The sequence below is a fragment of the Grampus griseus genome (genome assembly GCF_964374135.1).
Source record: "Grampus griseus genome assembly, chromosome: X".
NCBI lineage: Eukaryota > Metazoa > Chordata > Mammalia > Artiodactyla > Delphinidae > Grampus > Grampus griseus.
Window position 1 is genome coordinate 894,674 of NC_138999.1, and position 27,739 is coordinate 922,412.

General features: G+C 55.2%; 1 protein-coding gene across 1 annotated transcript; it reads right to left on the minus strand.

The window, feature by feature from the left end:
* LOC309839852 (putative bifunctional dTTP/UTP pyrophosphatase/methyltransferase protein) lies at nt 1-27,739 on the minus strand. Its single transcript, XM_082681823.1, has 13 exons — nt 27,554-27,739; nt 25,884-26,015; nt 24,653-24,700; nt 22,594-22,658; nt 21,820-21,881; nt 20,269-20,377; nt 17,992-18,379; nt 14,422-14,584; nt 10,199-10,386; nt 8,428-8,545; nt 7,488-7,631; nt 4,355-4,477; nt 1-712 (listed from the first exon to the last, which is right to left on the minus strand). The coding sequence occupies exons 1-13, from the start codon at nt 27,644-27,646 to the stop codon at nt 510-512; spliced, it is 1,836 nt and encodes a 611-aa protein (XP_082537949.1). The 5' UTR covers nt 27,647-27,739; the 3' UTR covers nt 1-509.

Below are 27,739 nucleotides of genomic sequence, written 5' to 3' on the forward strand. Positions count from 1 at the left end.
CTACGCAGTCACCACTGTACTCGCCTAGTCATTAAGAGAAGAGACACAGCCTCACGCAGGTACCTGGAGAACGTTTGCAGTAAACAAGCATCTTGACCCCATAAACCTCCCACCGCGTGAGCTCCTGTACGCGGTTTCACCATGGACGGGGGCAGAGGTAGGTTCCGCCGCCCTGAAGGTAAGAGAAGGTGCACGCGGCCGGGAGGGCAGAGGACAAACGCACTGAAAATAGGAGTGAAACACTGGGAAGTAGGGTCTAGGTCCGCCAAGATCTAGTCACCAGCTAAGAGGGAGCGAGGGAGATGCTGACATCACCTGGGGACCTGGCCTGGCCCGCGCATCCCTCGCCGGCCCCGGGGTCCCCCCGCCCACGCATCCCACCACCCGGGCGCGTCACAGATGCGCGGAGACAGCCGTGCTTTCCGCCTCCTTTAATGTGTCCGGTGACACCTGCTCTCCAGGAACCCTTCACTTCCGGGTGCTGGGCCCCGCCGGGTTCCCGGTGACCCTCAGGGCGCAGCTCGGGTGCCCAGGACCACGCACAGCAGGTCCCCCGCGCGCGCCACCCGCACGTCCTGGAAGCCGTGTCGCTGCAGAAGGCGCCGGTGCTCGTCGGGGCTCCGGGGCTGCCCGGCGCTCAGGGTCCGCAGCCGGGGGCTCTGCGACGCCCCCTCCTCCTCTGCCGCCGCTTCAGCCACCAGGAGGCCACCGCCTGGGGAGCCAGAGACACAGAGACAGAGAGAGACGGGGTGGGGAAAGAGTCTCAGGACCCAGGCTGCGGGTGCCCCGGGCTCCCCACTGAAGGGATTCGCTGCAGGAAGACACGGACGGCAGGGAGTCTGAAGGTAGGGACACAGCTGCAGCCTCCCTGATGCCATAATGAACCGCACCGGGACTTCCCTGGCAGCAGTGTCCCTGGCGGACCTGCGTGGCACAGGGACGGCACCGGCCACGACGGTGCCAGGAGCACGGTTTGTTTTTTCCTGACGTTTAATTGGTTCAGCGAGATTATCTTTTTTTTTTTTTGAATTATACTTGATTTGCAACGTTGTGTTAGTTTTAGGTGTACAGACAAGTGATTCCGTTATACATGTATGTATATAAATGTATATTCTTTATATTCTCTTCAATTATAGGTTATTCCAACGTACTGGAGCAGAGTTCCCTGTGCTGTACAGTAGGTCCTTGTTGGTTCTCTGTTTCATATAGAGTGGTGTTTATATGTGGAGCTGCACTGTCGGTGGGAACAACCTGCATGAGAGCCTTGAGAAGTAGAAAGTGTGCATGTGTGCGTGTGTACACACACCTGTATCTGTCCAACTCTCTGTGTATGTATTTTCAGAAGGGCTTGTGAAGAAGGGGGAACCAAGCCGGGAGAAGACAAGCCTTGGGACAGAAAGCAGAGGGGCAGGAGGTAGCTCGCGCTTGCTTCTTCCTTTTGTTTGGGTTACCGGGGGAGACCCCGAGAAGAGACACAAAGCAGGTGGTGGCACACGAGCCCCAGCTCTGCTTGCCGGTGACGGTAACTGGGAGAATTTTGGTGCAAAATCTCATTTGGGTTCTAGGCATTTAAGTAAACGTGAAGTTAACAAAACTGGGATCATAGCTCCACACTATTAGGTATAAAGTCAGCTGCAAGGATGTATGGTACAGCACAGGGGATAGAGTCCATATTTTATAGTAACTATAAATGGACTGTAACCTTTAACCATGGCGAATTACTATACTGTACACCTGTAACGTGTAACATTGTGCAGCAGCTATACTTCAATAAAAAGAATTGGGATCGGGCTTCCCTGGTGGCGCAGTGGTTGAGAGTCCGCCTGCCGATGCAGGGGACGCGGGTTCGTGCCCCGGTCCGGGAGGGTCCCACGTGCCGCGGAGCGGCTGGACCCGTGAGCCATGGCCGCTGAGCCTGCGCGTCCGGAGCCTGTGCTCCGCAACGGGAGAGGCCACAGCAGTGAGAGGCCCGCGTACCGCCAAAAAAAAAAAAAAAAAAAAAAAGCGGGATCATATGGTGCGCTCGTTCTGTCAGTTTTTATGTTTTTCAGACTCACGGATACACGGGTTTATTAACTCAGCGGCTCCAAAAGCCCTATATTGAGGGTTTTTTTTTTTTTTTTGGCCTTGCCGTGCAGCTGGCAGGATCTTAGTTCCCTGACCAGCGGTTGAACCCGCGCCCTCGGCACTGAAAGCGCAGACTCCTAACCACTAGACCGCCAGGGAATTCCCAGGAGGTCACGCTCAGTTCTTATCTGTGACCCCCACTGTCCCCAGGGTGCAGGCAACCTTTGCAATCCCAGCTACGGGGGTGGAGGGAAGCCCTGGTTCCCCGTGCCTGCCAATTTCTGAGCTCTAAGGATTTCCTCCACTGCCAATTTCACGCTGACAGCTTGGTATGAGCTGGCTGGCAGGAGTGCTGAACATTTAACAAGCGGTTCTAGCCAGCAGGTCTAAGCTCCAACACACCCATGCCCACCCCCCCACCCCCGCCCCCCAAAACCCTTCGCAGCATAAAGGCAACTTGGAACTGACTGTCCCCAGGTTCAGTGCCTGTCTCTGAGGCGGGTGAGAATCCAGCTCTCACATCTCCTGGCCCTTCCTCGCCCCCGGGGGCACCCCTGTTTCGTGATTCCTTCCTTCTCAACTGTGTTCCATCCATTATGTGGGGACTCTGTTCTCGGGCTGGGGCACAGCAGGGAGCAAACAGGAACCGGCCCTCCTGGGGCCACATTCTTGGACAGGGTACCCCGAATGTCCGTGTGATGCTCCTGTGACCACACGAAAACCTGCATCTCACAGGCTGCGTGGGTGTCCTGGGGCGGCCGGAACAAACTACTTAAAACCACAGACCTCCATCCTCCCCCAGTCCTGGAGACCAGACGTCTGAGGTCAAGGTGTCCCAGGGCCGCGCTCCCTCCAGAGGCTCCCGGGGAGGGTCCTTCCCGCCTCTTCCAGCTTCTGGGGGCTCCAGGCATCCCTGGGCTTGTGGCCGCATCCCTCCCGTCTCTGCCTCTGTCTTCCTGGGGCTTCTCTGTGTCTGTGTCTCTTCTCTTCTGTCTCTTGGAAGGACCTGTCATTGGATTTAGGGCCACCCTCATCCAGAAGGACCTCATGTCAGACCCTTCACTTCATCACATCAGCAAAGACCCTGCTTCCAAGTAATATTCTAGGTGGACGTGAATTTGGGGGGGGACCCTCTTCATTGTGCTACAGGGACCAACAAGAATGCCTTAACTACACTGTTGTTTGGGGGACTAAAACTGGCTCATTTAAAAAATTTACTTAGCCTTCCACGCTTTTATTAATATTTTCCTAGGCATTTCCCTGGCGGTCCAGTGGTTAGGACTCCACGCTTCCAATGCAGGGGGTGCGGGTTTGATCCCTGGATGGGGAGCTAGGATCCCGCATGCCGCGTGATGCAGCCAAAAAGTGTATATAAAATTAAATAAAATAAAAGAGGGGATATATGTATACATACAACTGATTCACTTTGCTATACAGCAGAAACTAACAAAGCATTGTAAAGCAACTACAGTCTAAAAAAAGAATAAATAAATCTAACTAAAAAAAAAAAAGAAACGGCCCTTTGGGTACCCCGGATGGAGATGCTCGTCACAGCTTGCAGGGCTCAGACCCCAGGGGAGGGGCTGCAGTCGTACTGAACTGCACGGGTCCTGGGAACAGGTCACGGCTATAGGAGACGGGGCCCGAGGACGGCTGCCACGTGGTTACTTCCTGTAGACACCGCCTGCATGGACTCGACCCTCGCTCTGGTTTTTGTCCCAAATAAAAGATCGGGAATGGGGGTCGTTTTCCTGGGAGTTGAAGATGACCCCGGATTGTTGAATATTTTGTTTCATAACCGCACAGAAGAGGCAGTGGAGGTGCCCCGGGAGACGCCAGGGTCGCAGGACGTGGAAAGAGAGCTCGTCTTGCGCCGCTGGACGTGGGGACCCAGGGAGGGGCCCGGGCGGCTTGCTGCCCTCGACTCCACGAGCCCGATGACCCACGTTGGCCCCGAGCGCCGTGGGGAAAGGCTGGGTACCACAGAGCAGCCCGGAAAATCATCATCATCGGAGGAGGGAGACCCTGAGCCCGGCGGGGCCTGGGGAGGGACACGGCTAGGGTGTGGGGGGGTGTCCACGAGCCCAAGCCCCAGACGCTGGCACCATAAAGTTCCGAAACGCATCACTGACACCCGAGAATCGGGTACGTCCTCAGGGAGCCGGTAAACTGAGCACCAGACGGCGGGCTGGAGGACGGGGAGCTTCCTCTATAAAATGTACGCTTTTTTTAACATTGGAAACTGTCTTTACGTGTTGAAAAAGGCAAGTACACGATGTGGTCTCACCTGGTTTGCAGCTGCTTGAGATCCGGCTCAGTAGCTTGTGGAGTTTGTCATCCGGCCAGTCCTGCAGGATTCTGGAAAGGACGTACAGATCTGCTTCCGGGAGGCTGTCTTTGAAAAAGTCACCTGGTTTAAAAACAAATGGCATTGAACCGTTAGGGCCACAGGAACTGGTCCTGCACCCGACAGAAAGGAGTTGCACCACGTTCTACAAGGGATGAAACCGAAAGAGACGCTGCCTGCAGTGGGGAGATCTGTGTTCTCCAAAGAAGAGACGTTCAAGGGCTGACCTGGGGACGGGCCCTCTGGAAATAGGGTCTTTGCAGATGAAATGAAGGGAAGGGTCTGAGATGAGGTCCTCCTGGATGAGGGTGGCCCTACTAATGTCCTTCTAAGACACAGAAGAGGAGAGTCACAGACACAGAGGAGAAGCCCCGTGAAGACGGAGGCAGAGACGGGAACTAGGCAGCCACAAGCCCAGGGATGCCTGGAGCCCCCAGAAGCTGGAAGAGGCGGGAAGGACCCTCCCCTGGAGCCTCTGGAGGGAGCGCGGCCCTGGGACACCTCGACCTCAGAGGTCTGGTCTCCAGAACTGAAGGAGGATGGATTCGGGTCATTTTAAGCCCCCAGTTTGGGGTCATTTGTCCCTGCCATCTACCAAATGTGTATCTGTACCTGTGGACACAGCACCTTTGCTATTTGTGACTCCTAACCCTGCCTCGTTCCACAAAGGGTTAGATGTAGCTCACATTTACACACACAAAACAAAACAAGAAAGAAAGCAAACACTTCGAATTGGCATGAGGGGAGAGTAAACACGGGGGTGCAGACAAGTCTACACGGGGCGGCCCCAGACAGCTGCACAGAGGTGGGCAATATGCACTTCCTTTTCTTTTGCTTTCGTGGTTCCCCTTCCTATACGTGGTGAAGCAGCAGCACAGCTCCCATCGTGCTGCTCCTGGATCTGAAGCTCTAGGGTGTGTCTCTGTCAGCTCAGGCAGAAGCAACAAAGTCCCACCGACAGGGGCTTCAACAACACACGCTGATTTCTCATGGTCTGGAGGCTGGACATCCGAGATCAAGGTGTTGGCAGGGTCAGTTCCTGCGGAGGACCCTCTGCTGGGCTTGTAGGTAGTGGCCTACTCGCTGTGTCCTCACAGTGGGGAGAGATGGATGATAGATACATACATACATACATACATAGAAAGAACAGATAAGTGATAGGTGAATGGATGGATGGAGAGATCGATGATAAATAATAGAGAGGTAGATAGATGATAGATATATGATTGATATAAAGACAGGGGTAGACAAATGATTGATAGATTGATAAATATTGAATAGATAGATATAGATAATAGATAAATGATAGATACACAGATGATACATAGATTGATAATAGATATGATGGATGGAGAGATAGATATAGACATGTGATAAATAGATGATAGATAATAGATATGATGGATACATACATGATATAGACAGATAATAGATATTAGAGAAATAGGATAGGACATAAATGATAGGTGGATGGATGCATAGATGATAAATAATAGATGATACATAGATAAATGATAGATGAGTGATATAAAGACAGATAAAAGATAGATATGACAGATGGATAGATAGCTACATTGATAGTTACATAGATGATAGATGAATAAATGGATGAATGGATGGATAGATAGCTAGATGGACAGACAGATGATAGATGGATGGATAGATAGATATGGATGGACAGATAGATACACTGATAGATGAATAAGTGGATGGATGGATAGATGATAGATAAACGATACACAGGTAGATAGATGATGGACAGAGACAGACAAATGATACATACATAGATAATAGTTGGATGGATAGACGGATAAATAGATATGGATGGACAGATAGATACACTGATAAATGACTAAGTGGATGGATGGATAGATGATAGATAAATAAACGATATACAGATAGATGATGGATGGACAGATGACAAACGCTACATACATAGATAGATAGATGATGGATAAACGATAGATAGATAGATGTTCCTGGTGTCCCTTCTAAGGACGCAGTCTTGCGGGATTAGGACTCCACCCTTGTGACCTCCTTCACCTTAATTACCTTCAGATAAGAGTCATGCTGGGGGTGGGGCTTCAACATAGGCACTTGGGGACACAATTCAGTCCACAGCAGGGTGACTGGCTCTTTTTTTTTTAAGTAGGAAAGTATCAGGTGGTCGTGGGGCACAGGCCCGTCTAGCACATCCACCCTCAGGCCGGCCGCAGTGTGGATGAGTCACCAGATGCCAAGAGTTTCCTTTCAATCCGGCCCCGCCGGGAAGTCCTTCTTCACATCCACCCCAAGGCCCTCCTGCTGTAGCCCCCGTGTCACTTCCCTGTGAGGCCTGGGTCGCTGGTCGACATCTGCAGACGCTGATCTTGGCCCGTGCCCATCCCCACCTGCCCTCCCGCCCGGCTACTCCCCTCGCTGAGAACTTCAAACTCCTGTTCTCGGGGTTTGCAGATGCGCCCCTGTGTGCAGATGTGCAAACACGCACCAAGATACACGTACACACACAGACACATACGCATATACAAACACATCGACACACAGATACATACATGTATAGAGACAGACACACAGAGACACTGAGACACACACAGACACACAGACACACCAGTATATATACACACACAGACACAGAAACACACAGAAACATGGATATAAGACACATACAGACACACAGAGAATACACACAGATATACAGATACACAGATACAAACATATTCAGACACAGGAACATGGATACAGACACACAAAGACAGAGCTACACACAGACACACGGATACGTACATATACATGTACATAGACACAGAAACACACAGAAATGTGCATATATACACATACATACACAGAGACACAGATACATACCCACAGACCCAGAAACACACAAACAGAAATGTACACACTCAGACATACAGAAACACAGAGGAAGATGGATACACACACACACACACACACACACACACACACGTATACCGACACACACACATACACACACACACACACACACCCGCTCTGCATACGAGATAAATAAGGTCACCCAAATGCTGACGCCCGGCGGACACGAAGCCACGCTAACCTGGCACAAAGTGGATCCGCTCTGTCTGTCGTCCGCCATGCTGAAAGCCCCCAGAGAGCTCAGTGACCTCTGGGAGGTCAAACACCGTCACCTGCAGACGCGGGTACTCCTGGGCGAGCTCGCGGGCCAGGATGCCCGTGCAGCCTGCGGGAAGCAAAGGCAGACTCTGGACCCTCCTGGCATGTGTGAAGCCCTTGGAGTGTCTCCAGAGTTCAGCTCTGGCAAAACCAAAACGATGCTCTCAGATGCGGCCTGAGCTTGTGCCCTGAAATGAGGTCAGCCAGTGGGGAGATCACTGGTGTCTCAAAGTCAGGGCCTCGTGGGCGGGTGCTGGCCCAGAGCAGGTGAGTGGGGTGGGCACAGACTCGTGGGGAATCCTGGCAGCAAAGCTCTAGGGAGCTGTACTCTTCCCTGCCCCTTTCTGCTGCGGGAATGCCGACGCAATGGCTGGTGCCACAGCAGCCACTCTGGACCACCAGGAGGACAGGCGAGCAGAGGGTGGGGAAACGCAAGCTGGCAGCTCAGGAGCCCTCCTGGACACCAATCCCACTACACCCCTTGGGCAGGGCAACTACTCCTCCTCCGTCCACTGTCCTGGGGAAAGGATTGGTTGGGATGGGGTGGAGGGTGTGTGTGGCATAATTAGACCTGACGCAATGGCAGCAGACGGGCTCCACAGGCCCTCCCCTACTTGGCAGCCACCAGGAAGGGTCCCATAACCTCTACGGGGGTCCTGGGCCATCCCCGGGACCTCCCAGCACTTGGGAATATCAGCTCAAGCCCCCGCACCCACCCTGGATATATTTAGGTCCTCAGATGGTTTGTAGAGATAAACCCATTCTGCAAGTCTCATTAGCAGGTAAGGTGTCCTAGATTTAATACAAAAGAAAAGCACGTAGCCCTCTGCACCCGACTCCTGGGGGGGGGGGGGTGAGTGTACCTCCCAGGTCGCAGGCAGAGGCGAATCGGGACAGGTCGAAGGCCGTGGCCACGTGGTGGGCGGTCAGTTTGCTGAGGCTGTGCTTGGCCCTCATGAACTGCAGCGTCAGCTCCCTGCTCTGGTGGTGGAAGCAGGTCTGAGGAGACCCACCCGGAGCGCAGGCCGTCCTGCACCCGGGATGAGGTTCCACCCGGCATTCGTGTGGGTGGGGAGCTCAGCAGGGATCATGGAGAGGGGTCTGGGGTAGAGGAGGGTGGGAGGGGCCTGGGTAGAGCAGGGTGGGAGGGGTCTGGGTAGAGGAGGGTGGGAGGGGCCTGGGGTAGAGCAGGGTGGGAGGGGTCTGGGGTAGAGGAGGGGTGGTTTGGGTCCGGGGTAGAGGAGGGTGGGAGGGGTCCGGGGTAGAGCAGGGTGGGAGGGGTCCGGGGTAGAGGAGGGTGGGAGGGGTCTGGGATAGAGGAGGGTGGGAGGGGCCTGGGTAGAGCAGGGTGGGAGGGGTCCGGGATAGAGGAGGGTGGGAGGGGCCTGGGGTAGAGGAGGGGTGGTTTGGGTCTGGGGTAGAGGAGGGTGGGAGGGGTCCGGGGTAGAGGAGGGTGGGAGGGGTCCGGGGTAGAGCAGGGTGGGAGGGGCCTGGGGTAGAGGAGGGCGGGGAGGGTCCGGCGTAGAGGAGAGGAGGGCGAGAGGGGTCTGGGTAGAGCAGGGTGGGAGGGGCCTGGGTAGAGGAGGGTGGGAGGGGGCACTGGGTCTGAACTGTGCCCACCTAGGCGGTGAGGCTGGAGCGTTGCCAGGAGGGCAGCTCCACTGCACCCTGACACAGCACTCTCTGGGTCTGATTTCCAGTTTGCAGGGGGTCTCCTCCTGGGAGACTGCCGACTCCCCACTCGGGTCTCACTGGACCAAACCAGGAGGACTTAGGGGGTAACGACCCCCTGCCCCCTCAGCTGTCACCTCACTGAGGATGATCTGATCTGACCGTTTACAGAGACCAGGGCTCCCCGCCCAGCTCCCCGATGGGGTCCACGTGTGCTCGGGCCCCACCCGGGTGGGAGGGAATGAGTCCCTGGGGCAGAGAAGGAGGCCGGCAGGACAGCGTGCAGGGGACCCGCCTGGGCCTGACACTCTTAGGGCTCCTGAGGGTGGTCAGGAGGCGAGGGATGGGCAGGGAGTCAGCTGAAATCCCAAGGGGCGGGGGGTGCAGACCGGGGCCCGAGGGGGCCGGACTCGTTGCCTGAGGCCACGATGGTGCTGCTGCCATTTCACCCAGATTTCGGGCCTGGGGACCTCAGCATCTCCCAGGACACTGTCCTCTATGACCCCTCGAGGCCCTCCAAGACCACCCAAGATCTTCCAAGACCCCCCGAGACCCTCCAAGACCCTCCGAGACCCCCCAGACCACCCAAGACCCTCAGATTATCACCCAAGACCCTCCAAGACCCTCTGAGACTCCTTCCCTCCCACACAACGGTGAACAGGGGTCGTGGGTGCCAGGGGGCGGGGGAAGGGCTGGGAAGCCCTTTGCACACCCTGCGCTGAGCTAAGAACCAGGAGTCTGTGCAATGCAACTCCACGTAGGAAACACGGTGCCTTGAGTCAAGGCAGCCCCTTCTTAGAAAAGCCCTCTTTTCAGGAGCTGTGACCAGCCAGCCGCACCCTCCCTGCCACGGCGGCCTCCCGCAGGGATTCCCACGTCGGCCAGAATCTGAGATGTTTCCGCGCCCACTGGTCCTTTCGCAGCACAGACGGGGCGTGAAAAGGAACACGGGGGTTACAGTACCTGGGACAGGCGTTCCTCCTCCATCGCCCCCAGAGCCCCGCGGGTCTGGTCTGCCCCCTCCCGCACGGCCAGGCCCAGGCGTGTGAAGACGCCCCAGACGTGGGCGTCATGGTACTCGGCCACGCCCTGGAGAGAGTGTTCGCCGTCTGACACTAGGTGCAGGGTCGCCACCTCCGTGTTGCTGTAACCTGAAAGGACGGGGCGTCGTGTGACGGCTCAGCTGACCGCGGGGCGAGCCACCACCCAGCGTCATCGGGATGTCTATCTGACTAAGTGCCAAGCGCACGGACGCCCAGAGGCGGCCCAGAGAACGACGCAAGGGTGTTGCTCTTCCTCGAGGTGACCCTCCAAGCCCCTGGGATGGTCACTTGGCCGGGCTACAGTCCCCAGTGAGATGTCCCCGTCGGGGAGAGGGCGCGGTTTGGTCATGTGCTTCGCACCTGCACGTCAGCAGACTTCGGGTAAAGGAGGTGACCCTATGTAACGTGGGTGGGTCTCATCCCATCAGCTGACGGCCTTGAGAGCAGAGAAGCACCGAGCGGCCAGCCGCAGGGGTTCAGACGCGCCGGAGCCCAAAGGCACGGACCCATCTGTCCATATCCCGCGGGGTCTGCCTCTCCGGAGCCCTGAGGGGTACGGGGCGGCCCGCTCTCTTCCCACTTCCTGGCGGGCTGTCCATCCGGCCCGGCCCCCAAGGGCCCTTCCGGGACACCCCTACCTGCAGAATTGGAGGCTGCAGGCAGAGGGGACGGTGGCTGAGACCCCCTGTACCTCCACAGCCCCACGTAACACCGTCTGTCGTCGGACGGACAGAACAGCATGGTGTCTACGGTTTTCCTTTTCTGAACTTTTAAAAAGTTTATTGAAACTAACTGTCCATTTGACATTTTCTTTTTTAATTAATTAATTAATTATATTTACGTTTGGCTGCGTTGGGTCTTCGTTGCTGCACGCAGGCTTTCTCTAGTTGTGGCAAGCGGGGGCTGCTCTTCATTGTGGTGCGCGGGCTTCTCATTGCGGTGGCTTCTCTTGTTGCGGAGCACGGGCTCTAGGCGCACGGGCTTCAGTAGTTGTGGCTCGCGGGCTCTAGAGCGCAGGCTCAGTAGCTGTGGCACATGGGCTTAGTTGCTCCGCGGCATGTGGGATCTTCCCGGACCAGGGCTCGAACCCGTGTCCCCTGCATCGGCAGGCGGATTCTTAACCACTGCGCCACCAGGGAAGCCCCATTTGGCACTTTACATATTGTCTTTGTTTGTTTGTTTTAGAAACTGGATTTTTACTGCTGCTTAACTTTCTTTTTTTCCTTTTTGTGGCGGTACCACACGGCACGCGGGATCTTAGTTAGCGGTGGAACCCAGGCCCCCTGCAGTGGAAGCGTGGAGCCTTAACCACTGAACTGCCAGGGAAGTCCTCACACGTTTTTTTTTAAAGACTATTATCTTTAATTATATAAATATATATTTTAAAAAAACTTTTTATTTTATATTGGAGTATAGTTGGTGAGCGATGTTGTGTTGGTTTGAGGTGCACTCAGAGTGATTCAGTTGCACGTAGACACGTATCTGTGCTTTTTCAAATTCTTTTCCCATTTAGGTTGTCACAGACGCTGAGCAGTGTTCCCTAATGACCGAGAGCTCTGAGTTCTGAGGCCTGGGGTCCTCTGACGGGCAGCACCCACCCCGCCCGCCCCACCCCAGGCCCCGTGCAGAGGCACAGGAGTGGCTGGCAGGGCTCAGCTGAGGACCCTGCAGGGCGTCTGCCAGGTAGCAGGGACTGGAAGTCCGGACCTTGGACCCTTTCTCCACATTTGGTCATTATTTTCAGTTGAGGAGAGGGGATTCCCTGGTGGCACAGAGGTTAAGAATCTGCCTGCCAATGCAGAGGACACGGGTTCAAGCCCTGGTCTGGGAAGATCCCACATGCCGCAGAGCAACTAAGCCCGTGCGCCACAACTGCTGAGCCCACGTGCCACAATTACTGAGCCTGTGCTCTAGAGCCCGCGAGCCACTACTGAGCCCGTGAACCACAACTACTGAAGCCCGTGCGCCTAGAGCCTGTGCTCCACACCAAGAGAAGCCACCGCAATGAGAAGCCCGCGCACCACAATGAAGAGTAGCCCCTGCTCGCCACAACTAGAGAAAGCCCGCATGCAGCAACAAAGACCCAACGCAGCCAAACGTAATAAATAAATATATATTTTTAAAAATGGAGGAGAACATTACTAAGATGCTCTGGCTGGGGGGATGTTCGGCATCCTGCGACCCAAATCTTTAGCGTGTACTTGTCCGCCTCTCGTATGAGGGGTGGCTCTGGGGGGCTTCTGCCAGCACCCTGCTTCCCTGCTCAACACAGAAGGGATGCTGTGTCTCCTGCTCTGCGGTCTTCTGAGCCCCTGCCTCTCTCCATCTGCTCAAGGACCATCCGTAGCACCCTCTGCTCTGAGAACACCCTCGAGAGCTCTGTGCACCCAGCAAACCCACACTGTCACCCTTCATCCGTCCAATTACCACATATGCCGTCTACTTCGTTTATCTGTCTTTCTATCTATGTATCTACCTATCCATCTATTACCTACCAGTCACCTACATGTATCTCTCTCATCTAGTAATCATCTGTCTTCAACATCACCTATTCATCCATCTACCACCCACCTATTCATTTATCATCTATCACCTGTGCATGTATACATGATCTATATACCGATCATTTATCTTTTTATCATCCCTCTGTTCATCTATCATTTATCCATCCACCCATCTATTATCTATTCACCCATCCCTCCATCTATCATGTATTTTCTATCATCTATCTCTATCTCTATCTCTCATTGATCTATGCATCCATCATATCTATTCTATTATCTATCTAATCCATCATATCTATTCTATTATCTATCTAATCCATCATATCTATTCTATTATCTATCTAATCCATCATATCTATTCTATTATCTATCTAATCCGTCATATCTATTCTATTATCTATCTAATCCGTCATATCTATTCTATTATCTATCTAATCCGTCATATCTATTCTATTATCTTTCTATCATCTACCTGTTCATCCATCTACTTATCTATTTACATACCTAAGTATCCACCTATCAAACTATCTATCTACCTACGCATCTACGACCTATCAATCATCTACCTGTATCTCTCCCACCTATTAATCATCTATATCCATCATCATGTATCCATCTATGTATCTATTTATTTACTTATCATCTAGCATTTGTGTATGTATCTATGCATCTATATCTATTATCTATCTTTTTATCATCTGTCTATTCATCTATTATTTACCCATCCACCCATCTATTTATCTATCATTTGTCTATCCACCCATCTATTATCTATCATCTCTATTATCAATTTATATCTATTGATCTATCAATCTACTACCTATTTATCCACCCACCCATCCATCCATCATCTATTTATCTATCATCTATCCATCTACGTATCCTATTATCTACCCATCCATCCATTTATTTATCCATCCACCTGTCATCTATTTATGTATCACCTATCAACCGAGCTATCTTTCTATCCTCTACCTCTTCATCCATCTATCTGCTTATCTATCTACATACCTATGTACCCACCTATCAACCAAACAATCATCTATCCGTCATTCATCCACCCACCCATCTATTACCTACTTGTCCATTCACCCATCCACGTATCATCTGTTCATCTATCATCTAGCTATCCATCCACGTACCTATCTATCATCTCTATTATCAATCGATATCTATCTATCCATCCATCCACCTCATCTGTCTGCCTATCTAAACAAATAAGTAAGAATAAACTGCTATCTATGCTGTGCACACATGCAAACCCTATGGGCTGTTTCTCTCGAGAACCCTGGCTGATACAGGCCCTCTGAGCCCATAAAGAAGCCTGTCTCCTAACACACCACACAAGCACACGCACACACGCACACGCACGCACGCGCACACACATGCGCACACGCACGCGCACACCACACGCACACGCGCGCACACACGCACATGCGCGCGCGCACACGCACGCACACACACGCGCGCGCGCGTTTCCTCCTTCCATCCATCCTCCGCTCCTGACCCTCTGGGGCATTCTTGGGGCACAGGGATGACGCATGGTCTGTCCTCCCTGCCTCGGCTCAGAAGCCACTGCCACCTGGTGACTTGGTCTCGCAGGCACAGTTGCTGGGAAGACACCCAGGAAGCCCCTCACCTCTGCACGTCTTCTCCAGTAAACCCAGGGCCACGCACACATCCAGCAGCTGCTCAGTCCTGCCCGTGCAGGTGCTGAGTTTGCGGGCGACATCCACGGCCTGCAGGGGGCCTTGGTCTTTTAACACATCGAACAGTTTGAGCTTGCAAGCCGTGAACAGGACCTGTCCGTGAAGAACAGTTACAGTTAGACGTACAACGTGACTCATCAATTGCTCTTTATTCCCAGGGACTCCAAAGAGGGACGGCAGGATGGTCAAAAACATCGAGCTCATCAAGGGAAACTTCTGCAGAGGCGAGTGGGTTTAGGCTCCAGGTTGTACAAGGTTTGCTCCAGGTAAGACCAAGTCGATGAACACCAAGCAGAGAAACTGTCCCAGCGGAGAAAGACCAAAGCGCTGCTGTCAGGGGCTGTGTGGTGTCCCCCCAAGGTTCCTATGTTGATGCCCCAAGTCCCAGGACCTCAGGATGAGACCACGTGGAGACGGGGCCTCTGCGCAGGGCACGGACGCTCCACGCTGCTCAGGACACACCCTCACGTGACACCGTAAACCTCCCTGGAGCTCTCACCTCGTCGTAACGCGAACACCTCCAGGGACGAGTAAAGGGGCACTTCGGGAAAGGGCCCTACCTGAGCTGCGTCCAGAACTACCATGACTGACCTTGGGCGGGGGTGGGTGACACTTGCTCCAAGACCCCCAGCAGACCCCGGCTTGGTCAGCCATTGGGAGACCTTTGTAAGGAGACCCGTGTCACACGAGGGTGGATGGACAGATGGGGAGGTATGTAGATAGGTGACAGATACAGACAGGTGATAGATAGGTAAATGGGTGGATGGAGGGATAGACAGGTAGGCAGGTGATAATAATAGACATGTAGATGATATATACAGATAGCCAGAGATGATAAATAAATGGGTGGATACATAGATAGGAATAAAAATAGACACAGAAGATAGATACAGATAGACGTGACAGATAAGCAGGTGGAGAGACAGATGACAGATAAATAGATAAACAGATAGAGACACAGACGATAGATACAGATAGACGTGACAGATAAGCAGGTGGAGAGACAGGTGACAGATAAATAGATAAACAGAGATAGAGACACAGACGATAGATACAGATAGACGTGACAGATAAGCAGGTGGAGAGACAGGTGACAGATAAATAGATAAACAGATAGAGACACAGACGATAGATACAGATAGACGTGACAGATAAGCAGGTGGAGAGACAGGTGACAGATAAATAGATAAACAGATAGAGACACAGACGACAGATACAGATAGATATGACAGATAAGCAGGTGGATAGACAGATGACAGATAAATAGATAAACAGAGATAGAGACACAGACGATAGATACAGATAGACGTGACAGATAAGCAGGTGGATAGACAGATGACAGATAAATAGATAAACAGATAGAGACACAGACGATAGATACAGATAGATGTGACAGATAAGCAGGTGGATAGACAGATGACAGATAAATAGATAAACAGATAGAGACACAGACGATAGATACAGATAGATGTGACAGATAAGCAGGTGGATAGACAGATGACAGATAAATAGATAAACAGATAGAGACACAGACGATAGATACAGATAGATGTGACAGATAAGCAGGTGGAGAGACAGGTGACAGATAAATAGATAAACAGATAGAGACAGACAAATGATAGGAAAATGGATGGATGAACAATGGAGAGAAGACAGATGATAACAGATATAGAGAGACAATAGATATAAATTATACACAGATAAGTAGAGGGATGGATAGACAGATGATAGTTATATAGATAGATAACCACAGGTATGCATACATTGATGATGTAGATAGATAAATATAGATAACAGATAGAAACAGATAGGTAAATGATAGCTAGATTAATGGTGGATACAGAGAAGACAGATAGTGATATATATATATAATGATGTGTATAGATAGATGATAGATATAAACACAGATACATAGCTGGAGAGATGATTGATAGATTGGTGGAGAGATAAATGATAGGTAGGGAGACAGATGTATGAATGGATGGACAGAAGGTAGACAGATGATAGTAACAACAGACACAGGTAAACAATAGACATACATAGACGACGGATATAGATTATACCTAGATCAGAGGATGGAGGGACAGATGACAGGTACACAGAGAGACGATAATGACAGTATATATAGCCTGATGATATAGACGACAGACAAATGAAATGGATAGACGGATGGATGGACAGATGCTAGAGCGACAGACCGTGGAAGCACAGCACAGCTCCACCGAGCGCCAGCCTGACGGGCTGCAGCAGCGCTGTCTGCACCAGCATCTCCAGGTGGATCAGAGAATCTGACCTATAACGCAGCATAACCACCTTCTGTCCTAGGCACACAGGTCCCCTCTCCTGAGGAGGAGGTGACAGGAAGGTGGCCGGGGTGGAGGGGGGGAAGGTCAGGCCCCCAGTCCTTCCCCAGCCAGTGTCCTGTCTCTCCACGAGCCACTGAGGCTACCCCTGAGGGGCCCTAGCGCGAGCAAGGCCGCCCCCTGCTCCAACCCCCAGGAGCCCAGAGCTGCAGGAGAGGGTCTGGTGGGGAAGGGGGTGGGCCAGGCCACGTGTCACAGCTGGGCGGGTGCACAAGTGCGTCCGCAAGAGCCAGAGAGGTGGTGGAGGCCAGCTGGATGGGCCGCTGCCCAACCCACTTCCCATCGGGCCCCGGGCCTGGGGCTTCCCTGAAGCACCTGCACACAGCTGCCTTGCACGTGGGCACAGGGCAACCTGTGGTCAAAGGTACCTGGTGGTTCCAGGAAGCATCGAGCTGGCCCAGCACTGCCCCCTCCCCTGCCCAGGACACCCTCTGGCTGGGACGGCTGCCCAGGATCCTGAGGCCACAGGACGATGAGGACACACACACTGACCTGGCCTGCCCTGCAGGCAGCTGGTGTCCTGGGGGCCACCATCCACCTGCTGCCCGGCCAGCAGGGCTGCAGGGTCCCAGAGGCGGCCGCACGGCCGGCATTCCAGTCCCACCTCCCTGGACTGGGGACATAATGTGGCCCCTCGCTGGGGTCACGTGAGGCCTGCTTACCTTCAAACACCCGCACAGACCCCGCCCTGCCCCCTCCAGGCACAGACCACAGTTATGGGCTCAACGGTGGCCCCAAAAGGATATGTGCATGCCCTGACCCCCAAAATAAGGGAATGAGGCCTTATGTGGAAACAGGGTCTCTGCAGATGTGAGGAAGTGAAAGGTCTGAGATGAGGTCCTCCTGGAGGAGGGTGGCCCTACATCCAATGGCAGACACAGAAGGGGAGAGACACAGACACAGAGGAGAAGCCCCAGGAAGACAGAGGCAGAGACGGGAGGGACGCGGCCACAAGCCCAGGGACGCCTGGAGCCCCCAGAAGCTGGAAGAGGCGGGAAGGACCCTCCCCTGGAGCCTCTGGAGGGAGCGCAGCCCTGGGACACCTTGAGCTGTGGTCCCCGGCATGGGCGAGGATGGATGCCTGCGGTTTTGGGCTCCCCTGTGTTGGGGTCATGTGGTCATGAACCACACAAGTACCTTGGATGCTTTGAAGCCGTCCATCAGCTCCAGGAGGCCTGTGGGGAACGGGGGCCGGCTGTCCGCCCCGTTAAGGGCTGCATCCAGCGCGCACGGAGCCTGTGACCGGTCTCCATCCGCCTGCTCGCCACCACGGCCGCCCTTGGCGCTCTGACCTGGGTCTGAGCCACCTGCCTCCGAGTCACTCAGGTTCTCGAAGGTGTCGACGGTGGGGATGGAGTCGCGCCTGACCCGCCGCAGGTCCTCGGGGCGGGGCGGGTAGTACAGCCGTGCCAGCTCCTTGCAGAAGTGGTTCAGGGGGAAGCCCACGACGTTGAGGAAGTCCCCATGCACGTACTCCACCAGCATCCCACCCAGCGCCTGGATCCCGTAGCCGCCAGCCTTGTCCCTGGGGCAGGGAACCACAGCGGGGAGGGAAGGAAGGTAGAGAAGATGGCAGCGACGTTGACCTTCCTGGGGTCAGCAGACCTGCAGCCAGGACCCCTGCAGGGGAACCCACCAACCTTGGACCCGGGTGGCTGTGCACTGGGGTGTCCGGGCCCAGATCCCAGTGACCCCTCGGTCCCGCCCCTGGGACGTGATGAGGGGCACCTGGCGGCCACTCAGGAAGCTGCCCCCCACCCCAGGCCTGGCGCATGGCCACCAGCAGGCTCTCTGAGGGGAGGGGGATTGCTGTCAAGGACCCAGGCCCCCGGCCGTACTCTCCTGCCACCTGCATCCCCGTCCCTCGGACGTCCATTCGTGTGGGTCCTCGGCCCAGGTCTTCCCCGGGCGCCACTGCTGAGACCTCCTTACGGGGGAAGAGGGGCCCGTGAAGCCCCTCCCTCCGCCCTGACTCCCCCGCCTCTCCCGCTGTGCCAGACACGGGTCCACAAAGCGACGGGGGCGGTGATCTGGGCGCCCCCCCCCCGGCAGTGAGCCCACCCCCATGGTCCTCACGCCTGCGCTCACCCCCCAACCCTCGCCCGGGCCCTTTCCTGGGGGAGAGGGGACGGGGGAGCTGGCATGCCCTCTGGTTCGGCCTCTTGGTCCCGCTGCAGCTGCAGCGGTGAACGGCCTGACCCTGCCCGTCGTTTTGGTGTGTCGTCCTGATCAGACACCCCGATACCCAGCAGCTCCGCTCTTGACAGCCGTCACCACCCAGAGCCCGGCGCCCTGCGGAATCCTAACCCACAACGCGACGGTGTCAGGAGGTGGGACCTCGGGGAGGGGATGAGGTCATGAGAGTGCAGCCCCCGTGGATGGGATTAGTGTCCTCCTAAAAGAGACCCCAGGGAGCTCCCTGGCCCCTTCCTCCAGGCGAGGACACAGCGAGGAGTCACCATCTATGAACCAGGAAGCAGCCTCACCAGACGCTAAATCTGGCCCCGCCAGGATCTCAGACCTGCAGCCTCCAGGACGGTGAGAAATAAGTCTCTTGTTTACAAGCTCCCTGCCTGTAGCGCTTTCTTAGGACCCCAAGCAGACTAGGATGCCCCACATCTGAGGCTCCTGTGAGGACTCATCACAGAAGATGGTGAGAACAGGGCTGGGCGCACAGCACTCCCTTACTACCCTGCAAAGGGGGCTCCCACGCCCGCCAGAAGGACAGGCCGGTCGGGGAGTTCCTTTGCTGGGGCTGCTTCCACAAGATCAATACCCCAGGGAGACTCTTCTCCCCTGCCTTTACCTTGAGCAGGCCTGAGACCGGCTTTAACCAGCAGAACACACGCTCGGACCCTCGGTCTCAGGAGCCCAGGGCTTCTGCGCTCACCTCCCCACGGCTGTCGGTGCCCGGCCCCTCGCGAGCACCCTGAGTGAGCCGCTTCCTGAAGATACATGGGGAGGCTGGTCCCCGGGGCACCGTCAGACCCCTGGCGAGGCCACCAGCCACCAGCTGGCGCCGAGCCCAGCCCCGGCGGGGGTGGGGAGTGAAGCCAGCGAGGCTGCAGGACGAGCTGAGCCTCCGTGACCTTGAGAAGACAGCTGCCCGGACGGACCCGGCGCGCTTTGGGGCGGTCAGTGACATTGGGGTCATGGTGACCTCTGCCCTCCAGGGACCAGCCCCGGCTGCCCCACCATCATGGGAGCGGGCGTGGCGCCCTGGGAGGGCCGGCTGCGCTGTAGGAGCATCCACGGGACGGGGACCCCTAGGAAGGCATGCTTCCAGCACCTTCCAGGCACCGGGGCACCGGGCTCGTCAGGAGCCCTGGCCCCCAACACAGGCTGAGCCGCGCGCCCAGTGTATCCGCCGCCCACAGTGGGGACTCGGCACCGCAGCTCCCAATAGAGGCTCACATGGGCTCTCCGCTGTTGATGTACTCCCACAGCAGCTCCTCTGACAGCTCTGAGAACTTCACCGTGGTCTCCTCGTAGAACTCCGAGACCTCCGTGTCCAGCCGGCCGTCTGCAAGGAAGGACCCCGCAGTGAGGGTATGTGGCCGGCGCCAGGCCCCCGCGTCCCCAGGTTCTAGCCGCTGCCTTTGGGGGGAGTTGGCCTGAGCTTTGCGTGGGATTCACACACGGTCGTTAACGGTTCCTTTTAGGCAAGGGCAAAGAGAAAGAATAAAACAGAAAAGAGGGCAACAGAATTGGCAAAAGCAGGAGAAAAAGCTGCAGCCTGCAGAGCTGGATGACACGGACCTCTGGTGTCTGTGCTAAGTCGTGGGGCAGAGTTACCACAGGGTGATGCTGCAGTCTACACGAGGCTTTCGGCTGTGGGGCTGGAAAAGCCCCAGGCACACAGTACAGTGGCTGTGCATGGCGGCCAGTTGTGAGGGCTCTCCACACCAGCCATCCTGGCGTGAACGGTGCCCCCCAAACGTCACACCCTCTGAAAACCTCAGAACCGGACCTTATTAGGAAACAGGGTCTCTGCAGATGTGATGGAACAAAGGGTCTGAGATGAGGTCCTCCTGGAGGAGGGTGGCCCTATATCCAATGACAGCGTCCTTCTAAGAGACAGAAGAGGAGAGACACAGACACAGAGAAGAAGACCCGTGAAGACGGAGGCAGAGATGGGAGGGAGGCGGCCACGAGTCCAGGGATGCCTGGAGCCCCCAGAAGCTGGAAGAGGCAGGAAGGACCCTCCCCTGGAGCCTCTGGAGGGAGCGCGGCCCTGGGACACCTTGACCTCAGGCGTCTGGTGTCCAGGATGGGGGAGGATGGATGCCTGTGGTCTCAAGCCCCAGGTAAAGGAACCACACTGTCCAGCAAGTGCTTTCTCCCCAAAGAGCACAGGTTAAAGTCCAGGACAGACCAAGAAGGTAAGAGTAACCCAATCACTAATTAGCAGACAGGTGCGTGGTCACCCACCTGTGGAATGTGCTCGGGGAGCCCAAGAGCTCAAAGTCAGCCTCAGGGTCCTTCCTGGACCTAAAATATCTTTTAAGCAGCTTTAAAAATTGTGCATTAAAAAAAAAAAAAAAAAAAAGCCCGTTGGGACTTCGCTGGCGGTCCAGTGGTTAGGACTCTGTGCCTCCACTGCAGTGGGTACAGGTTTGATCCCCGGTCGGAGAACTAAGACCCCACAAGCCACAGGGCTCGGCCAAAACACACACAGAGAAAACCCTCGCCTCCACCTTCCAGACCAAAAACCTCAGAGAAAGCGTCTGGGCCGGTCGCATGGGACGGGCTTTTAGGACGGCCCCCGCCCCCCAGCACCGTCTCCATCGGGCGCTCAGGGTGCACCCCAGGATTTCCCCGTGGGACCCTGACGTTCCCAGGCAGGACGGGAAGGCAGGGTCACGGGGAGCAAAGACAGAGCCGCCCCCGCGGACCCCAGGCTCCCTTCACGACGCCCGACTCCGGGGGTGGGGGTGGGGACGGGGACGGAGGTGGCCGTGGTACCTTTGCTGCAGCAGTGGACGATGGCCACGCCCGTGAACACACTGTGCTCCTTCCCGTTCAGCCTGCAAGACACGACGGGGCCCAGCAGGCGACCGTGTGGGGTGTCCGAGACAGCGCCATCCCTGCCACCACCGGGCGCGAGCCCCTGGTCCACCTGCCGGCCCTGGCCACGCGGCCTCCGGGGAAACCTTCCCGCAGCAAGCGCGCAGGTCCAGGCGAGAGGGCGCTCGGTGCCCTCGGAGTGGGGGCTGGGGGATGGCCGGGCCGTCTCACGGGATGCGAGGACGGAGCACCTGGGCCACGCCGGGAGGACCCAGGTCCTGGCAGCTCTCAGTGGCTCTTTCTCGGGTCCCTTCACTCTCTTGGGCGCAGACACGCGGGGGTGCTGAGCCAGGAAGACACCCTGAAGGTGGGCAGTGGTGTGGCCCCCGCTCCCGCCCGGGGGCAGGGTTCCGGGACGCTGAGAGGGACAGGGCCTGCTTCCCATGGCGGGAGCTCGGGGGCACTGGGCTCCAGGGGGAGTCAGGATGAGGAAAGTGAGGAGGGGCAGACACGGGGCTCCCGGACGAGCCCGTTAGGGCGAAGCCAGCGCAGCGGACGTTCGAGGCACCGGCCCATCCTCGGACCTGGACCTGGAGGGGCTGCCGGTGGGAGACGGGGGAGGTGATGCACGGACACCCACAGCCCACCCCGAGGAAGCCCGGCCCCTCCACCGGGCCCAGGCTCTGTCGGATGCAGGGCTACTTCCCCGTAGGACGGCCAAGGCCCACCCACCTTGACAGCATGCGGTAGGCGTCCTGCTTGTCCACAGGCTTCTCCAGGATCATCGCTCCCACCGCCTGCAAGAGAAACGGGAGGGAAAGCGTCCTTTTCCGCTCCCTGGGCTGGTCTGTGCAAACGGCACTGTCCACTGTTTAGATTCACATATATTTTTTTTTTAAAGCAGGAGAGATGTGTATAACATGAATTTCACCATTTTGAAATGAAGTGTGTGGTACATTTCCAGGGCTGGGCGAGGACCGCTGTTGAGTTCCAGAACTTTTTCATCATCTGGAACACTCGATCCCCGTGAGCTGTCACTCCCCACCTCCCTCCCCAGCCCCTGACACCCCAACCCGCTCTCTGTCTCTGGGGATTTGCCCGTTCTGGACGTTTCCTGTCAATGGCATCACACACTGTGTGTCCTTCTGGGTCTGCTTCTCTCACTGAGCATCGTGTGTTCAAGGTCCATCCACGCTGTAGCCTGTGTCAGGGCTTCACTCCTTTTCACGGCTGAGTCATATTCTGCTGTGTGGATGGACCCCATCCGTCCATCAAAGGGGGGATGTCTGGGCTGTTCACACCTTTTGGCTGTTGCGAATAATGCTATGAACATTCACGTACAAATATTTGTCTGGACACCTGTTTTCAATTCTTTGGGGCATGTACCTAAGCGTAGATGTCTTAGCTGGGGCTGCCCGAGAGCAGTACAGACGGGGCAGCTTAAACAGCAGACATTATTTCTCCTAGTCCTGGAGGCTGGAATCTGAGATCCAGGTGTCAGCAGGGCTGGTTCCTCTTGAGGCCTCTCTCCTGGGCGTGTAGACGTCAGTCTCCTCCCTGTGTCCTCAAAGGGTCATCCCTCTGTGTGTGTCTGTGTCCTGATCTCCCCTTCTTATAAGGACCCCAGTCCTGTGGGATCAGAACCCACCCTAGTGACCTCATTTTACCTTCATCCCCTCTTTAAAGACCCCATCTCCAAATACAGTCATGTTCTGAGGTCCTGGGCACTAGGACTTCAATATAGGAATCGGGTTGGGGGACACAGTTCAGCCCATAACACAACTGCTGGGTCATATTGTAATTCTTCGACTAACATTTTGAAGAACCTGCACCGTTCACTCTTTTACTTCCATGCAGCCTTAACCATGAACCAGAAACGATGTCTGATTCTCACCTGCACACAGGTAGGTCCCATCCACCTGGGCTGCACAGAAGCAAATGCCACGTTGAGGGCAAGGCAGACCCCGGGATCACCCCATCTGGCATTTTCCAACCCTGGCCTCTTTACAGTTGATTTACAATATTGTGTAAGTTTCAGGTATACAGCAAAGGGGTTCAGTCATATGTACACATATATATATATATGTACATACATGTATTTCAGATCCGTTTCCATTACAGGTTACTGCAAGATATTGAGTACAGTTCCCTGCTCTACACAGTAACTCCAGACTCTTTCAAACAGGTGGTCCCTCGCCTGGAGACCTCATTGGTCTGGGCCAATGAGGCCCAGCATCCCTGGGAGATGCCTGTCATCAGGCCAGCGAGGGTCCCAGACGGAGGGCTGTCACCAGCATGGCAGAGCTACTGTACCAATCACTGTGACCTCCCACCAAAAAGTCCAACCCTCAGTGGCCAAAACCCCTATCTTAGCGAGAACCGTTTCCCTCCAAAACATACGCCGGGGTCCTGATGCCCGGCCCTGTGAACAGGACATTATTTGGTAATAGGGTCTTTACAGATGTAAGAAAATTTAAGATGAGGTCGTACTGCAGTAGGTGGGCCCTAATCCATGATGACTGGTGTCCTTATAAGAAGAAGGAAACTGGGACACAGAGGAGAAGGCACGTGAAGACGGAGGCAGAGATGGGAGGGATGCGGCCACAAGCCCAGGGACACCTGGGATTTCAGGCAAACCACCAGAAGCCGGTGGGGAGGGGGGGAGAGAGAGAGAGAGAGGCCTGGGACGGATCCTCCCTTAGGTCTTCCAGAAAGAACCAGCCTTGCCGAGGCCTTGATTTCGGTTACCAAGGACATGCCCGCCACACGGAGAGCCAGAAAGCAGACTCACCACGATGGTGTCTGCTCCGATGACAACGTCAGGGGCCCGCAGGTCCTTCTGCAAGAAATCCAGACTCAGCTTTAGAAAGGACGACTCTGCACGTCTTACACGTTGTCATGCCATGACGCACATGACACGGCGTCGCTGCTTACTTGCGAATCCAGTCTCACTTTGGAAAGCAAGATTTCAGTGTCCTCGACACGCCAAGCAAGGAAGACGTGACCCCAAGACACTCACTGGAAACCTGCACACAACCTTCTGCTCTGGCTGCACTTAAATTCTAACCTTTCCACGGCCGGAAATCAGTCCATCAATGTTCATTTATTTATACCAATACTTCTTACAGCATTAACTTGAATATATGGGTCCTATATGTTAACTGCGATGAGGTATTATTATAACACATAGTAACAGGTAAGCTACTCTGCTTCTGTATCATAAATGACACTATTATATTAATTAGTATATTAGATAGTAACACACAGCAATAGAGAAGCTACATTAATTCCATATCATAAATGATACCATTACATTAATTACAAGAGTATATTATATAATAAAACCTAGTAATAGATAAGGTACATTAACTCTATAGTTAGTTCTATATCGTAAGTCATACTGTTATGTTAATTGCAATGATATATTCTATAGTAACACTCACAGTAATGCAGAGGCTGTATTGTTTCTATATCATAAATGACGTTGTTATATTAAATACCATAGTATATTATATGGTAACAGTAATAGATAAGCTACATTGTTTCTATATCGTAAATGATGCTAACGTACTAAATACCATAGTATATAGGAACAGCAGTAGATAAGCTAGGTTATTTCTGTACCATAAATGATGCTGTTATATTAAATATCACAATATATTATATAGTAACACTTAGTAACAGATAAACTACATTAATTCTATATCATAAACGATGCTATTATATTAGTTACAATAGCATATGACATGGTAACACCTAGTAATAGATCAGGTAGATCAATTCTTTATCGTAAATGATACTATGATGGGAATTGCAATAGTATGTTACATCCTAGCAAAGTAGGAGGTAAGCTATGTTCTCTAAGTGATACTATCACATAAATTAACAGCAGTGCACAACACGAGGACCCTCAGCCGCAGAGATGCTAGACTAACGGCACTTATTGATAACACGTATGTTTAAAACCTGAAGATGCCCTCCTAGCAGGAGACCCAGGAAGAAGCAGAAGCAGGAGCCCTCGCCTGGTGCATCCTGCCGGCCACCTCCAGGGCCTTCTGCTTGGCTGTTTCCACCGCGTATGCGTACGGAGTAGCGAATGAGGCCTTATGCAGCTTCTCCTTGAACCTGGAAGGGACCACCTCGAACCTGAGGCCCTGCAACAGGACAGAAGGGGTCAGGAGGGTTTATGGGAGGAACCTGAGGATGCTGACGGATGTGCAGGCTCTGCAGGAACTGGCCTTTCCCCGCGCAGCCCACCTTCCCTGACTATCTGGTCTAGACACTGGGTGCTGACCCAGCGCCAGCCCCCGGCCGCAGGGGGTGCGGGACTTGCAGAGGACCCGGGGGCGCTGGCGGGAAGACCTCTGCACACGCAGAGGCCAGCAGGGCTGTATTGATTGCGATGCTGGGGCCCGCAGCCCCGAGGGGTCAAAGGGCTCCCAGAGAGTCCCAAAGGCTTTGCCTCCACAGAGGTCAAACTACTGAAATGACACCGCCTGCAGGAAATGCCACAAAAATGCCACTAACGAGGGCTGCGCGAGGGTGAACATGGCTGCTTTAACTTGGTCCCCTAACACGTGTGACCAGGCAGCCCTTGTGGAAGACAGGTCATGGACACAGCGACATCCAGAGTGGGATGGGGGACAGGACTGCGGGTCTTACCCACAGAGGATAAAACTCCCATCCCCACGGGGAACCCCGTGGAGCACCCAGCTGGCTCTTACCTTCCCTGCATCCCAGCGCTCTCCCCTCCATCACGGGCCTCCCGCACCCCCAGGTCCCCCTGGACCACACTGTGAGCCCCCCTTGGCTCTGTACAACCCCAGCTGGCACCCCTCACTCTGCACCCACCGCTCCTCTCCTCGCCCATGTCCTGCCAGGGCCCCCTCCACTCCCCTCTCCCCTACCCTCCCACGCCACACAGCACAGCACCCACCCATCCTCCCCCGGAGGTACAGGCAGCACCCCTTACCCGGCACCTACCCCTACCCCAGCCCACTCCCCCCCCGCCAGGCAGGGCCTCCCCACCAAGACCAAGCCTCCGCTGGAGCCTCTGTCCGCTCCCTCCCGGCTCCTGGACAGACACGGCTCAGGCCCACAGACCTGGCCTTGGCCTGAAGGCCCACAGACCCCGGCCGGCAGGGCACCAGGTCTCCAGGCCCTGGCTGGAAGACGCTGGCCCCCAGATCAGGTAGACTCCTCCTTCCCCCCGGCCCACAGGCCTGGACCACGGTCACTAGGGTCCTGCCCCCTGGTTCCCTCAAGGCCCCAGCCTTGCAGAGACCCCAGACCCCCAGTCACTAGGCCCCAGCCCTGCAGACTCTGGACCTCAGACCCTGTCATGAGGCCCCAGCATGAAGCCCCGGCCTGCACACACCCCCACACACTAGGCCCCCCCAGTCACTAGGCCCCGGCCCTGCAGACCAACCGACCCCCGTGCCTCCGCCCCCCACTAAGCCCAGGTCACTAGGACCCTCGGTCACCTGTCTCCAGCCACTAGACCCTGCCCCCCCCATCACTGGACACTCCCAGTTACTAGGCCCCGGCCCTGCAGACACCACCCCGCCCCCAGCTAAGTCCTGGTCACTAGCCCCCGGGCCACTAGGCCCCTGGTGACTAGGCCCGGGTCACTAGGCCCGCCCCAGACCCCGGCCCTGCAGACCCCGGCCCAGGCCAGGCGCAGGCCGCTCACCGCGTTGCTGAGGATCTCCTGGCGGCGCGGGGAGGCGCTGGCCAACACCACGCGCTTGTGCTGCAGCTTCCCGATCACCGGGCACAGCACCATGGTGCCGCCGCGACCCGACCCAAGCTCGACTCCGCGCCTAGAACCGCACGCCCCAGGCCGCGCACCCAGCGACAGGCGCCTACCACCGCGGCC